At 42.5% G+C, this 15,075-nt stretch overlaps 1 protein-coding gene across 3 annotated transcripts in view; it reads left to right on the top strand.

Annotated features, from left to right (window-relative positions):
* The first annotated feature begins 1,407 nt into the window (after nucleotides 1-1,407).
* LOC311107633 (ensconsin-like) overlaps nucleotides 1,408-15,075 on the top strand; it is a 42,145-nt gene continuing 28,477 nt past the window's right edge. For all 3 annotated transcript variants that reach the window (XM_084150159.1, XM_084150158.1, XM_084150157.1), the window contains exon 1: nucleotides 1,408-1,476. In XM_084150159.1, the coding sequence (XP_084006285.1) occupies nucleotides 1,431-1,476 (46 nt within the window). In that variant the 5' untranslated portion in view covers nucleotides 1,408-1,430. The remainder of the gene's footprint in view (nucleotides 1,477-15,075) is intronic.

Genomic DNA, 15,075 nt, shown 5'->3' with positions numbered 1-15,075 from the left:
GACTTGGTCATTTACCAAATAGAGCTATCTTCTGTATACCACCCCTACCTTGTCACAACACAACTGATTGGCTCAAACGCATTAAGAAGGAAATCAATTCCACAAATTAACTTTTAAGAAGGCACACCTGTTAATTGAAATGCATTCCATGTGACTACCTCATTAAGCTGGTTGAGAGAATGCCAAGAGTGTGCAAAGCTGTCATCAAGGCAAAGGTTGTCTACTTTGAAGAATCTGAAATATAAAATATATTTTGATTTGTTTAATACTTTTTTGGTTACTACATGATTCCATATGTGTTATTTCATAGTTTTTATGTCTTCACTATTATTCTACAATGTAGAAAATAGTTAAAAAAAACAAAACAAAAAAAAAAGAAAGAAAAATGAGTAGGTGTGTCCAAACTTTTGACTGGTACTGTATGTAATACCGTTGAACTCCTTTCTCTTGCATAAGACAGAGTGGTATCATTTGTTTGCATAAGGTGTGAATAGTCAGCATTTTAATGTGACCTAGATAGATGACTTTGTCATCCGAATCACAGGATGCAAAGCAAAGAGACGTCATCATTAAACATCAGATAGTATGTAAATGGAAGGCTGTGAGCCTATGATAAATATACCATTGTGGGGTTTATGGTATCTCATAGGTATACCGGCCCAACCTCTCACTACCACTTCCATTATTTGTGATGGTGGTCAGAGTGTTAAATAACATGGGGCTCTTCTGTATCATTCAGGGCAGTGTAACTGAACCCACAGTGTCATGTTACTCCCTGTTTTCCATGTAAAATTAATGAGGGCCCGCTGGCTAAGGCATGTGAGATGGGGTAGGACAGAAGCATTAGTGTTGGATGGAAATAGAGAGAACATGTTGTTTTCTTTATGGGAGGGGTTGGTTCACCACTGCAGCAAAGCAGTTCCTCCTGAAACTAGCTTCTCAGACTCTTCAACTTTCTCCATAAGGTAAGTCCTCAAGGAGACCAACGTCTTGACTTCTCTAAACTGCCTCTAATTAAATGTTTTGATAGAAACAGGACAATATGATTGACACACAAATGCATCTCTCGGGAACTTGTATAGCTAGTGCATCTGAGTTTCGTATTTATGTTATGACAGCAATACATAGACCGTTTGTACAAAGCAATATTACTTACCATCTGTGTTCTAATTAAACTTCCATTGGAATAAAACATGCATACATTATCGTTCGATAATTTGTGTTTTGATTGCACTTTACCATCAACATGACAAAATCTTTGATAATCGACAGTTGCCTACTGTCAACCATAAGTGCTCACGCTAGGTGACGCTATTGCCTATTAATGGCTCGTTCCCTTGTTTTACTTGGATGTCCACGTACCCGCGTATTATGCGCGTCTCTGGGTAATGTGTCATTAAAAAAAAATTGAGAAGGAAAACTTCATAGAAATGGCGGAGAGTGCAACGTCTCTGAAAGGGTTGCGAGCTCAAATGGGTAAGAAATACACGTAGCATAACTAAATATTGATGTGCCGAATGTATTTTATTAAGTCGAAATTGCTCTTAGTTGTTCGCCAAGTGACCCTGCTACCGGTAACCTAGCTACTCATTTTGAACATGTTTTGTGGCTAGCAAGCTAGCTAACGGTAGCTATACGTTGACAATGTGCTGGGGTTGGAAGTCTGATCCCCTTCGGGGCTAGTTTGATAGCTAGCTGTCCAAGCTACTACTAGCTATCGGAATAGCTAGCTAGTTAGCTACATCAAAATAAAAGTTTACCGGGTCATTTATTTGACACTAAAATGTAACCTAGTTAGCACAACCACACCAGTATCTTTGGTATAACGTTCGGCATGTTTCAATTAACGTTAGTAGTTTATATTTAATGTTTTTATTGTGAACTGCCATTAAATACCTAAACTAACGGAGTTACGGTAGGAGTAGAACGAGAGCCAATCGTTGGATCCGAAATTGATTTCATGACCGGTTGACACAAATCTGCGCGCTGATGCCTGGCGCCATACATATATTGTTAACTAGTTCACTTTTTTGAAATATTTGGCTAACTAGCTAGATAGCTTTTACATAACTAACTTATTTGGCCATTAACATAGTTGGCTTGTGTATATAGTTAGCTAGCTAGCCTCACAACAGTGTTTACTTTCTGACTAACGTTATGCCCATCTTTGACATCTTCATGTCCTAACGACGTTACCGTTAACTAGTAAGCTAACTTTAGATACCTAGCCATTTTGTATGAAAAGTAGCAAACGGTGGTTTCTGGCTGGCTAACTAACTAGTTTAGTAGCTAGGTAGATAACTTAGCTAATAAGATTGACCCTGGAAAGGCCAGCAAGTGATAGTATTTTTATTAAATTATCCAGCTAGCTGAGCAAGTAGCTAGTTAGCTAACCATATTTATTTGTCTAGGCAGCAGTTTTCCTACTTGGCTGTATGTAACTGTTAGCTAACTTTAGCTAGTTGTCTTGGCCTGTTACCTAGCTAGCATTCAAGCAGTATTCAAGCAGTGAACAGAATGTCCAAGTAAAACATATTTCAGTCTACTGTACTAAGCTTGTTTACATGTGACAGATTCTAGGGTGTTCACCGATAAAACGAGTATTTCATTCAAGTTTTATAAAGATATGTCAATTCAATAGAGAATTGCAATAATCCAAACCCTATATGGTTCAAAAGTTAGACGATTGACTTTGAGAATTAATCATGATTAGAGTGAAGAGAATAATACAATCATGGCCATGGTCAAAACTTGTCTTGGCAAGGTAGCTAGCTAGCTACATAACTTCTGACATGGTTTTGCATTGAGTTCCACACAGACACTGAACAACAAGCCCACAATGCTGCTGATGGAGGATAAGATTGTCCAGTTACAGCTAGTTTTCTAGGATGCAGTCATGGATAAGGGGTTGTTTGTTTTTTGGGTGGTTGAAAATTGCTGTATAAACCAACACTTTTTCAATCTTATTTTACTCCTCTATAACGGCAGTATTTTTTTTTTACAGCACAATTCCTTTCAATGTCACTCGTCCATTCCTTTTACATCTTCTGCGGGCCACTTCCTGAGTGGCAGCCAAATGCTCACAGATGTTTACTGTGTCTGCATCAGAAAGTCTGAATGCCCAGTTTGTTTTGACTCAAGCTGTAAGATTAGGCTGAAATGCTAGTGTCCCCCCCCCCCCCCCCAACATACCCAGATTGGGTGTGCATTTTTTCTTGTGGGCGAGAGAAGGTGTTTCTGAAAGTAGACCATAACTTTTCTTCATCCAGTTTCCCATTCACTATTTTCACTCTGAAAGTTATATCTACACTGGTTTTGTGAAAGTATTTTCCAGATAAATGCAATCTAGCATGTCAGTGGACTGTTGGGAGAGAGGGTGATGAGGGGATGTTTGAAAATCCCAACTGCCCTGTCTGTGTAGATGTTCCCTCAACCTTCGGACATAGGAAGGCTAACAAAATAATGGCTGGAATCTAGTCCAGCCTTAAAATCTCCACAAGAATGTGAGCTTGTGTATCTACTTGTCATAATGAGTGCAGATCAGTTGCCTGGAATCACATTCCAGCAAGGCTATCTGAATCCTGGCTCTGCCTGGGCTGCAGAATCAAAAGCTTGATCAATATTTCTGAATCGCTCTGACGCCTTATTTGGTGCAGTCGCTTGTAGCAGTGAAACGGCTAGGAGGAGATCCTGTCATCCCTGCCTTCTGCAGGAGGTTAACCCTGAGTTGAGGTCATGACCAGCTAGTCTGTGAGATGACAGAGCCCCAGTCAAGAACACGGTTTGGTTCCTCACCAGGCAGGCAGGTCAACTCTTTTATAGGGTGAATAAGAGCTTATTGTGTTGCAGTTAATGATCATGAATGTTCAGATGTGCCCAGTCATGCAAAAGGCCCTCTCCTTTCGGCACAGTGGAAAGATTTGAGAAGCAAATGTAGACTACATTATTTGAATAACAGAGGCCAGTCCATCGCCCTCTCATGGGCCTAGTTCATAGATGATTTGGCTGTGAATCAGTGGACAGTATAAGCATGAACTATCCACTCAATTGCGCTTGTTGGTCCACCATGAGTGATGCTGATGAAATGTGATGTGTGTGTCCACACCTGGGATTGTTTTTGTGTGAACCCTAACGACCCCAGCTCTGGTCAGGGCATTCTCTCATTAGCCAGTGAGAACGGAGCACGACCTGCTGTCGCTGACGTGTCATCATCCCGGTGGCTCTGGAAATAGCCCAGGCTTACCTCTTGAGTGAATGTGTCCCCAGTTCTCCTGGACAAGATCTGTGTGTGTGTGCGTGCCCTCATCACAGTTGTGCCCGGTGAAGGCTGTCATTATTAGACCGTGTGGACGCATTCCACTCCAGGCATCTGCAGTACTGCACTTCCTGCCAACCAAGTAACACCCAGCCAGCCACTGCTACTGCTGCAGCCGGGTCCCGGAGAGAGAGCGAGCGAGCGGTGGAACAACTTTACTGACCCACTGAACTTACTCTTGTCTCCTCTGACTGGTATGTGTGTATGGGGACTGGTGTGTTGAGGGGAGGTGTATTTGTGACTTTCTTTGTGCTGTGTCAACTGACTAGTGGTGAGGTGTCAATCTCAGTGTCGCTTTGGACAGGAGGCACGAGTGCAGCAGACAGTCAGCATGGGTCTTCTTTAGCAGTGGCCCAATGTTTTCAGTTTGTGAAGAATAAGGGATAATGAAGTCAGGTGGATCTCTGAGAACCCTTATGCCTCATACTGTTATATAAGTGCTCATTGGTGTGTATTACCCATAGTGATTTGAAGTTAGACATTTGCTGGTTGGATACTGTTGGTTTTGTCCATCTGTGAACAGAACTGCAGCTGCATGTTAGTGCAGGCTGGCCTGCTTCCTGTTTATGACCATTGACTGGCCTGTTTTGTAGAGCCATGATGAGTGATCCAAGACAGGAGCCCCCTGATGAGTGGTCTCTTATTGCCTCCCTTAACAGCTCTGCCTGGGGGATGTTTCCCAGCCTAGCTAGCCTAATCAATATGACTTGCCTAGTTAAATAAAGGTTTAAAAAATATATATATATATAGATAGATAGATCCAACGTCCAACTATGCGCACGCTTCAATGGGGCTGATGTCAGTGTATTGTTGTGATTCTGGATGGACAGATAGCTAGCAACAATGACAAGAAACTGCCATGTGGGGAATCGTAAGTGACTCGTTTAAACTTGTTCTCGATACCATGTCTTGTTTTGAAGTATTTTAACTGATTTCATGTCAGTGCTATTATGGCAAACAATTTGCTAGCTAAATCAAATAACATTTTATTGGTCACGTACACATGTTTAGCAGATGTTATTGTGGGTGTAGCAAAATGCTTGTTCCTAGCTCTGACAGTGCAGTAATATCTAACAAGTAATATCTAACAATTTCACAACATATACCCAATACACACAAATCTAAGTAAAGCATTGGAATTAAGAATATATAAATAAATATATGGACAAGCAATGTCAGAGCAGCATAGACTAAGATACAGTAGAATAGTATAGAATACGGTATATACATATGAGATGAGTAATGCAAGATATGTAAACATTATTAAAGTGACTATTGTTCCATTTATTAAAGTGGCCAGTGATTTCTAATCTATGTATATAGGCAGCAGCCTCTAATGTGCTAGTGAAGGCTATTTAACAGTCTGATGGCCTTGAGATGGAAGCTGTTTTTCAGTCTCTCGGTCCCAGCTTTGATGCACCTGTACTGACCTCGCCTTCTGGATGATAGCGGGGTGAACAGGCAGTGGCTCGGGTGGTTTTGTCCTTGATTATCTTTTTGGCCTTCCTGTGACATCGGGTGCTGTAGGTGTCCTGGAGGGCTGGTAGTTTGCCCCCGGTGATGTGTTGGGCAGACCGCAACAACCTCTGGAGAGCCCTGCGGTTGCGGGGGCGGTGCAGTTGCCGTACCAGGCGGTGATACAGTCCGACAGGATGCTCTCAATTGTACATCTGTAAAAGTTTGTGATGGTTTTAGGTGCAAAGCCAACATTTTTCAGCCTCCTGAGGTTGAAGAGGCGCTTTTGCGCCTTCTTCACCACACTGTCTGTGTGGGTGGACCATTTCAGTTTGTCAGTGATGTGTACGCCGAGGAGCTTGAAGCTTTCCACCTTCTCCACTGCAGTCCCGTCTGTGGATAGGGGGGTGTTCCCTCTGCTGTTTCCTGAAGTCCACGATCATCTTCTTTGTTTTGTTGACTTTGATTGAGAGGTTATTATCCTCCCAGAGCCCTCACCTCCTCCCTGTAGGCCAGGGTTCTTCAATTCCGGTCCTGGAGGGCCGAAACACTTCTGTTTTTTATTTCTACCTGGTAGTTAATGGCACTCACCTGGTGTCCCAGGTCTGAATTAGCCCCTGATTAGAAGGAGAGGATGAAAAACAGAGGTGTTTCGGCCCTCCAGGACCGGAATTGAAGAACCCTGCTGTAGGCTGTCTCGTCATTGATGGTAATCAAGCCTACTACTGTTGTGTCGTCTGTAAACTTGATTGAGTTGGAGGCGTGCTTGGCCACGCAGTCATGGGTGAACAGGGTGTACAGGAGGGGGCTGAGCACGCACCCTTGTAGGGCCCCATTGTTGAGGATCAGCGTAGTGGAGGTGTTGTTTCCTACCTTCACCACCTGGGGGCGGCCCATCAGGAAGTCCAAGACCCAGTTGCACAGGGCGGGGTTCAGACCCAGGGCCTCGAGCTTAATGATGAGCTTGGAGGGTACTATGGTGTTGAATGCTGAGCTATAGTCAATGAACAGCATTCTTACATAGGTATTCCTCTTGTCCAGATGGGATAGGGCGGTGTGCAGTGTGATGGGGATTGCATAGTCTGTGGATCTATTGGGGCGGTAAGAAAATTGAAGTGGGTCTAGGGTGGCAGGTAAGGTAGAGGTGATATGATCCTTGACTAGTCTCGCAAAGCACTTCATGATGACAGAAGTGAGTGCTACGGGACGATAGTCATTTAGTTCAGTTACCTTTGCTTTCTTGGGTACATGGACAATGGTTGCCATCTTGAAGCATGTGGGGACAGCAGACTGGGATAGGGAGAGATTTAAAATATCAGTAAACACAACAGCCATCTGGTCTAGGGATTTCATCTGGGCCGGCAGCCTTGCGAGGGTTAACGCTTAAATGTCTTACTCACGTTGGCCACGGAGAAGGAGAGCATACAGTCCTTGGTAGCGGGCCACGTCGTTGGCACTGTATTATCCTCAAAGCGGGCGAAGAAGGTATTTAGCTTGTCCGGGAGGAAGACGTCGGTGTCTGCGACGTGGCTGGTTTTCCTTTTGTTGTCCGTGATTGTCTGTATACCCTGCCACATATGTCTCGTGTCTGAGCTGTTGAATTGCGACTCCACTTTGTCCCTATACTGACGTTTTGCCTGTTTGATTGCCTTGCGGAGGGAATAACTACACTGTTTGTATTCTGCCGTATACCCAGTCACCTTGCCATGGTTAAATGCAGTGGTTCGCGCTTTCAGTTATGCGCGAATGCTGCCATCTATCCACGGTTTCTGGTTAGGGTAGGTTTTAATAATCATAGTGGGTACAACATTTCCTATACACTTCCTGATAAACTCAGTCACCGTATCAGTATATACGTCAATATTATTCTCTGAAGCTACCCGGAATATATCCCAGTCTGCGTGATCAAAACACATTTGAAGCGTGGATTCCGATTGGTCAGACCAGCGTTGAATAGTCCTTAGCACGGGTACTTCCTGTTTGAGATTCTGCCTATAAGAAGATAGGAGCAAAATGGAGTCATGGTCAGATTTGCCGAAAGGAGGGCGGGGGAGGGCCTTGTATGCATCCCGGAAGTTGGAGTAGCAGTGGTCGAGTGTTTTAGCAGCGCGAGTACTACAGTAGATGTGTTGATAGAACTTCGGCAACCTTTTCCTCAAATTTGCTTTGTTAAAATCCCCAGCTACAATAAATGCAGCCTCCGGATATGTGGTTTCCGGTTTGCATAGAGTCCAGTGAAGTTCTTTGAGGGCCGTCGTGGTATCGGCTTGAGGGGGGGATATACACGGCTGTGACTATAACCGAAGAAAATTATCTTGGGAGATAATACGGTCGGCATTTGATTGTGAGATATTCTAGGTTGGGTGAACAAAAGGACTTGAGTTCCTGTATGTTATCACAATTACACCATGAGTCGTTAATCATAAAACATACACCTCTGCCCTTCTGCATCCCGGAGATATATTTATTCCTGTCTGCGCGATGAACTGAGAACCCAACTGGCTGGACCGACTCGGACAGTATATCCCGAGAGAGCCGTGAAACAGAGTATGTTACAATCCCTGATGTCTCTCTGGAAAGAAACCCTCGCCCTGAGCTTGTCAACTTTATTATCCAGAGACTGAACATTAGCGAGTAAAATACTCAGAAGCGGTGGGTGGTCTGCACACCTCCTAAGTCGGACTAGAAGGCCGCTCCGAGTACCTCTCCTCCGGCGTTGTTTTGGGTCGGCCTCTGGAATCAGTTAAATTGCCCTGGGGGGTGTGAACAAAGGATCCGCTTCGGGAAAGTCGTATTCCTGGTCGTAATGCTGGTAGTACTGGTGAGTTACCGCTGCTCTGATATCCAATAGTTCTTCCCGGCTGTATGTAATAACACAAACAATTTTCTGGGCTAATAATGTAAGAAATAATACATAAAAAAACAAAATACTGCAAAGTTTCCTAAGAGCTAGAAGCAAGGCAGCCCTCTCTGTCTAGCTAACTGTAACAATATATTTTAAAGACAAGTGATCATTATGCAAATGTATTTGTTTTCAATAAACATTGGAGACGAAATGGTTTACATGTTGTCAACAATCTAAGCCAACCCTGTCTGTTTTGCCCAATAGTTGCGCATGCGTCGGTTTTGTTGCTAAACAACCAACCTGTCTATAGCCAGTCTATTTACTATGTTGCGTGTGATTATAGAGAGCTCTGTTCAAAGCTGTTCCTGTACTATACCCTAACTGCCTAATAGGATAAGTTACGTACTACAGACTAATCGGTTAAGGAGTTTCTCCCTATCGCAGCAATGTGACTCCTCCGTAGCTAGCAAGCATATGCTAATTAAAATGTCATGTCCTCTATGGTCTGATGCAGGAAAAAGTAGGTTATGTTTTGAAACGGATAGTGTTTTAGTTGTGGACAAATCTGTTGCGTTTCCTAATGGTTTTCCTTAATACATTCACACACAGTAACCATTGACTTCCGGTGTAAAAAACACCACCCACGTTCTTGTCCAGCTTTGTGCTGCGTCAGTCTGTCTGATTCAGGTCTAATGTATGCTTATCAATGCAAATCTCCATAGAGATGGATGCAGGTGCCCTCTTCCTCTCCTCATCAGCTCTTCTCTCAGTGTGCACAAGGACACAGGGCTCTATGTTTACCTTTTTAGAAGGAGCACATGTGCGCCTAAGTTGAAACATTTAGGCGCACACAAAGAAATGTAGGAGCACAATGAAAAATATTTGAAGTAATAAAGCTAGAATCCTTAATTTGTCTAGGCACAATGGTGCTCCTAAATTAAAATGTTCGCACTGTAGAGCCCGGGGACACCTGGCTCTTTCAGTTCCACATTACATAGAAATCTATGGAGCGAAAGACCTGGCTAAATGCATAGCTTATGACTAATATTGACTTTGAAAAATGTATGGTATCACCAGCCTCAAGGGGTAGTGGTAGTAGTAGAGCTAATGGGTATGGACTGGAGCATAGGTGGTGTAACCAGGGACTCAGTCATTAATGTTGCCATGGTGTACTGTTATTTGCATCCATCGTAATGGAGCTTGCCCAATATTTGACCACTGCCCTCCTTTTTTGAGTGGATGGGAGGATGGTGACTGTGACTGTCTCCTTTTGCACATTGCGTAATGATATCCTCAGCCTGCTCTTTACTGTGTCTGCGAGATCAGGCTACACCAAGGCCTAATTACGCTATCACACAAGCAGGTGATCACGAAGGCTGGTTCACTAATACATTACTGAGATATTGCTGCAGCTTTGTTTGTCGTGTTAGTTTTGTCCTCCTATTGACTACCTCCTATTGATCTACTCTGTAAAGACCAATGGCTAAAGATACACATCTATTCCAGTAATATTGTTAGTGGAGGAGCATTATTTGGGTAAAATAAAAAAATTCCCCATGATTTAACTTCTAAGTAGTCCGTCTGTGTAAATCAGGAAATCGTGTAGGAACGTACCATAGCTACATAATTCTCGTGACTGGAGATGGGGTACAACACACTATTACATTTCATAACACTTTTAAAACAATTACTTGAATTCCAGATCACCAAATCAGCCAATAGATGGTATGGGCATACTTGTCTAGAACACATCCATCCGTTTATATCGACATGACAAAGTATATATTTAGCTTAGATGTGCTCAATCTAAACAGTGTACCAAATTATTGAACTCTGTTTCTCCTTCAAGTACCATGTCGCAATGCGCTGTGTCTGTGTGAAACAGATATTACAGAAAGGAGGAGATGGGTATCCCATTGGGCAATGAATGGAGGTTTGCCCAACCCAACTGACTGTTGACCCATTACAGTCACGTAACGCGGTTGCTAAGCTAATTGTCATGCAATCCCTTCTGAAAGTCAGGATATTTTTATTTTGCAATGTTGTACTTCTTGTTCACGAAATACATGCTAATGTTCGGTTTTTGAGCTAGCGCAGAATGCACCGCGCAGCCCAGTGACGATGCATGGGCAATGTACACAATGGGCATTAATATGATTCTAATGGAGTTTCCCATCTCCTCAAAAGTATCTCTGTGGGAAAGAAACGTACTCTGCTCTCGCTCTGGGCAGAGACGAAATGCAAGTTGAACTCTGTGAGAGACTCCTAAATTGATAGTGCAGTTTAGCTGATTTAACAGTAGGTAGCTACTTCACATGCTGATATTGACTTTGCTATTATTGTGTGTAGCTATATTTTCTAGCTACCTACCTAGCCAGCCAGCCCAGAGAGTGCATTGCATTGTGGATTTTGTAGTAGACTTGAGCTGCAACAGATTTCCAAAATTATTTTCACATGTTTCTACCAATCTTGTTATAATGCCAAAATGAACCATTTGTTCACAAAAATTGTTTTCAATTTAACACTGTTTAACACTTTGTTAATCATAGGAATGAGTGGTTTGGGGTGGATTATCACTTTAAATATTTTTTCAGTTCTCTGAAAAGACTTTGGCACTGTGCTTGGAGTTAGTGTGAATTTTGAGGCTTAGATTGACAGTGAGCGAGATACAAACCCTTGTCTGGTCTCTCAAGCTGTACTCTGCATCGCTCAGCAACAGTTGCCATGCGACAGAGCTGCCTAAGCCTTGGCAGGGCGAGGAGGACACCAGATGAATAGTGTTGTAAGAGTCACTTTAAGCCGATATGAGGTCGTTAACTTCATTTTGTGGATGATTCATAAATATCTGCATTGACTTGGATCGGATTGTATCTTTTCTCCCCTATTTGGTACATCCAAGAGCTGTATATTTGCCTAGGTTAATCTAATTTCCCTCCATCTCCTGTGTTTGTCTCTCCCCAGTCTATTCCCCTGATGGAAAGATGGATGTTTTTATTAAGTCGGTAGCTCATGCGACACACATCACTACTTAAAAGTGTTAACCCCAAATGTGTATTCGAAATACTGAGCAGGAATCATCAAAGTACCCCTCAGTTTCTACAGAGGCAGTGGGTTGGCTAATTAGTGCATAAGCTTATGAAGGCAATCGGGCAGTCATTAGAACTCTCTTTTCATCCACTCTCTGAGTCACTTAACCTGGGATTCCCACCCAGTGAAGCGGTACCTTGTACCCCTGCACACCGACTCGGTACTGGTACCCCTTCTATATACCCAAGTTATCGTTACTCATTGTGTATCTATGATTACTTTTATTATGTATTTTACTTCATATTTCTATTTTCTTTCTCTCTGTGTTGTTGGAAAGGGCCCTTAAGTAAGAATTTCACTGTTAGTCCACACTTGTTGTTTACGAAACGTGGCGGGAAAAAAATAGATTTGAGGAGTGGAAAAGTAAACTGACCTCCACTTCCTGTGGGATTAGCAGCAGACATTCATTCATCTATGATGACCTGCATGAAAGATATTGACACTGTTTCAGGGCTCGACATTAAAGCTCGTTCTCTTGTCAGTGTCGGACAAGAAGAATATAGATTTAAAGGGATACTTATTATCTACTTCCCCAGAGTCAGATGAACTAGTGGATACCATTTGTATGCCTCTGTGTCCAGTATGAAGGAAGTTAGAGGTAGTTTTGCGAGCCAATGCTAACTAGCGTCAGCGCAATGACTGAAAGTGTGGGTATCTGCTAGCAAATGGTATCCACAAGTTCATCTGACTCTGGGGAAGTAGATAAAGGGCCTCATTGCCAAAATCCCGAAGTATCCCTTTAAGGTGGACAAGTGTCAGTAAATAACACAATTCGCAAAATATAATACAATTACTCTGCTCAGAATTGGATCAGAGGCCAACATTGGAATAATATTCAAATAAATAAAAAAGCCCACATGTCAATGTGTAGGTGATATATTGACTACAGCCTCATGTCCAAACTGATGCTGACATGAGGGAGGGGCAGAAAATGTTGCAAAACTTTAATGAGACTTTTAATTACATAAATATAGGCTAAATGCCAGTCATGTTTGACAAATAGAATGAATGATAATTAACGTCTAAGGGTTTGATTCTGTCGTCGTACTCGAGGCACGGTTCATTCAGATCAAATGGTCACAAGATCAGAGAGTGAATGACAGTGCCTGTTGCTCACCGCACATCGGCCACCTTAAATCTGAGCGGAGGCGGTCAGCATTTGGAAACTATTTAAACATAAAGTAAATTGTTTAAAATCGGGACGTTTTATGTCAAGTAGCCTAGCCAAAATACAACCATGGAAATGTTGAGGAAATGCTTTTATAAACATTTCATGCTATTGAAACCAGCATTTCTCTCATGTTCTATTTTTCAAATCAACTTTATTTTATTGTCCAGCAACCAAAGGCACAATCCTAGTCATATTAGTAACCCATGCTAGTTGATGCATCTTTAGATCTCCTATTTTTCTTAATTTCTAACTGATATTTTCAGCTCTGTCATATGAAACTGCTCGCTCGTATGGTGCGCTTTTGAGAACAGTGTTTTCCGCTAATTGCATTTTGGAACCTTAACGACTAGCCTACGGCCATGTACGCATTGCTGAGCTTATAATATGAAGAAAACAACTTTATCAACATTTTAAGCTAAACTGTCTGATCTGTTGCATCAGCCTCATTGCTTTAGAATTGTTTTTAATGTGCCGTGGTTGTATGAATTTTTTTAACTGTCCTAGACATCTTTTTTTATCGTCCCAGGGACGTCGGGACGACCTTAATTTCGAGCTATTTTTTTAATACATACATTTTGGGTTGTAATTGGAATGTTGCCATATTTTATAGGTTACCAAGGGTGGCCAACCATACTCCGGAAGAGCCTTAAAGGGGAAGTGTTGTATTTTGAGACAGGCTTGAATATTCAAAGAAGCCAATGGGCAGAGTGCAGCCTCCATTTTTGTCTGATTCTCTATGGTTCCTTGCATCATGCGATGAAGGCCATTTTTGGGGGAAGGAGTGACTTGAGCTATTGGACAAGTAAAGAATCAGTGAATCACTAAAGCCCCGTTTCCATTGGAACTTTGAAGTCAACCCAGGTTGGGCTGGCCTTGGTGGGCTAGCTAAAATTGCGTTTCCACTGCCTCCAGAAATTTAGAAATTGTCATGTTGCTAGGTAGCCAATATGTACTGCAGCTGCCATCGCTAATTATGCTAGCTAGTTAGCAAGATGTTGAAGAATTCATCCTCAGCATGCTGTAACTAAAGCTTTCAATATGACCTGGCCAGCTAAACTTCCTGCTAGCTCACGTTAGCTAGCTAGCTTGTTTCAACTCTGATTTGTTAGGTAGCTAGCATTTGATGGCTGACTGTTCTCAAAAGTTTGTGTAGTACAAAAAATGAATGACGGATCCAGTTATGGTGGTAGTTTGTGTCATGTCTGACTAATGCAGTACTGCTTGTCTATGTGCTAGCTAACAGCAACAAGCCCAGACGAGCTAGCTAAACGTTGTCAGCATCCAGCAGTGATAAGTTTGGTGATTGCATAGTAAAGGCATCACCAGCCTGAATTCTAATCGATCTGGCACCAGTTGTGAAACTGGGCTGCGCTAGCCCAGGTTTCCCTCGACCCAGCTCGAATTAGAGAATTCCATTCAAGCCAGCTCGAATTTGGCCCTAATTTTAAGTGGCAGTGGAAACGGGGCTTAAGTGGCAAAAAAAATGTAAAGCCCTGCTGTTTCGTTGAAGACTGAGATATTGCTGCAGCTTTGTTTGTTTGTCGTGTTAGTTTTGACGACCTATTGATCTGCTCTGTAAAGGCCAATGGCTAAAGATGCACATCTATTCCAGTAATATTGGGAGTGGAGGAATATTGAACCTTGAGGGCCATTGTCTGTCATTGAGGTTTTCTCTCCAGATCCACACTGATATGGGCTAATGCAGGGATCATCAACTAGACTCAGCCGCGGCCTATTTTTTTTTTTCTTGCGCGGATGGTGGGGGGCCGGAAGGTAGACTGTAAATTGACCACAAGAAGTCCAAACGGATATAATGTTTGAATAAAACATAATCATTTCAAGCCTTGCTTATATTTGTATACGATCACCGTGTCTCTCTATCATGCGTGGGAATACTTAGGAACAGATTTCTTAAATCAAAATCACTTGGAGCTGATTTCCTGGTGTTTTTACAGTTGATTATGTCCAGCAATGAAAATAAACAACTTATTATAATTTTTTGCTCAGAAAACATGGGGGGCCAAATAAAACCACCCGCGGGCCAAATTCGGCCCGTGGGCCTCCAGTTGGGGAACCCTGGGCTAATGTAATGCTAGAGAGCTGTAACATAGTCCTCTTCTATAGTCCACTTTATGTTCCTGATTGAGTTTCCACTCACTGATAACCTGCCTTTGTTTTGTGTTCATATCCGGCTGAGTTTTT

This window comes from Coregonus lavaretus (assembly GCF_964263955.1).
Source record: "Coregonus lavaretus genome assembly, chromosome: 32".
NCBI classification, from domain to species: Eukaryota; Metazoa; Chordata; class Actinopteri; order Salmoniformes; family Salmonidae; genus Coregonus; species Coregonus lavaretus.
Note: the sequence above shows the minus strand (reverse complement) of the source record. Positions and strands in the feature narration are given on the sequence as shown.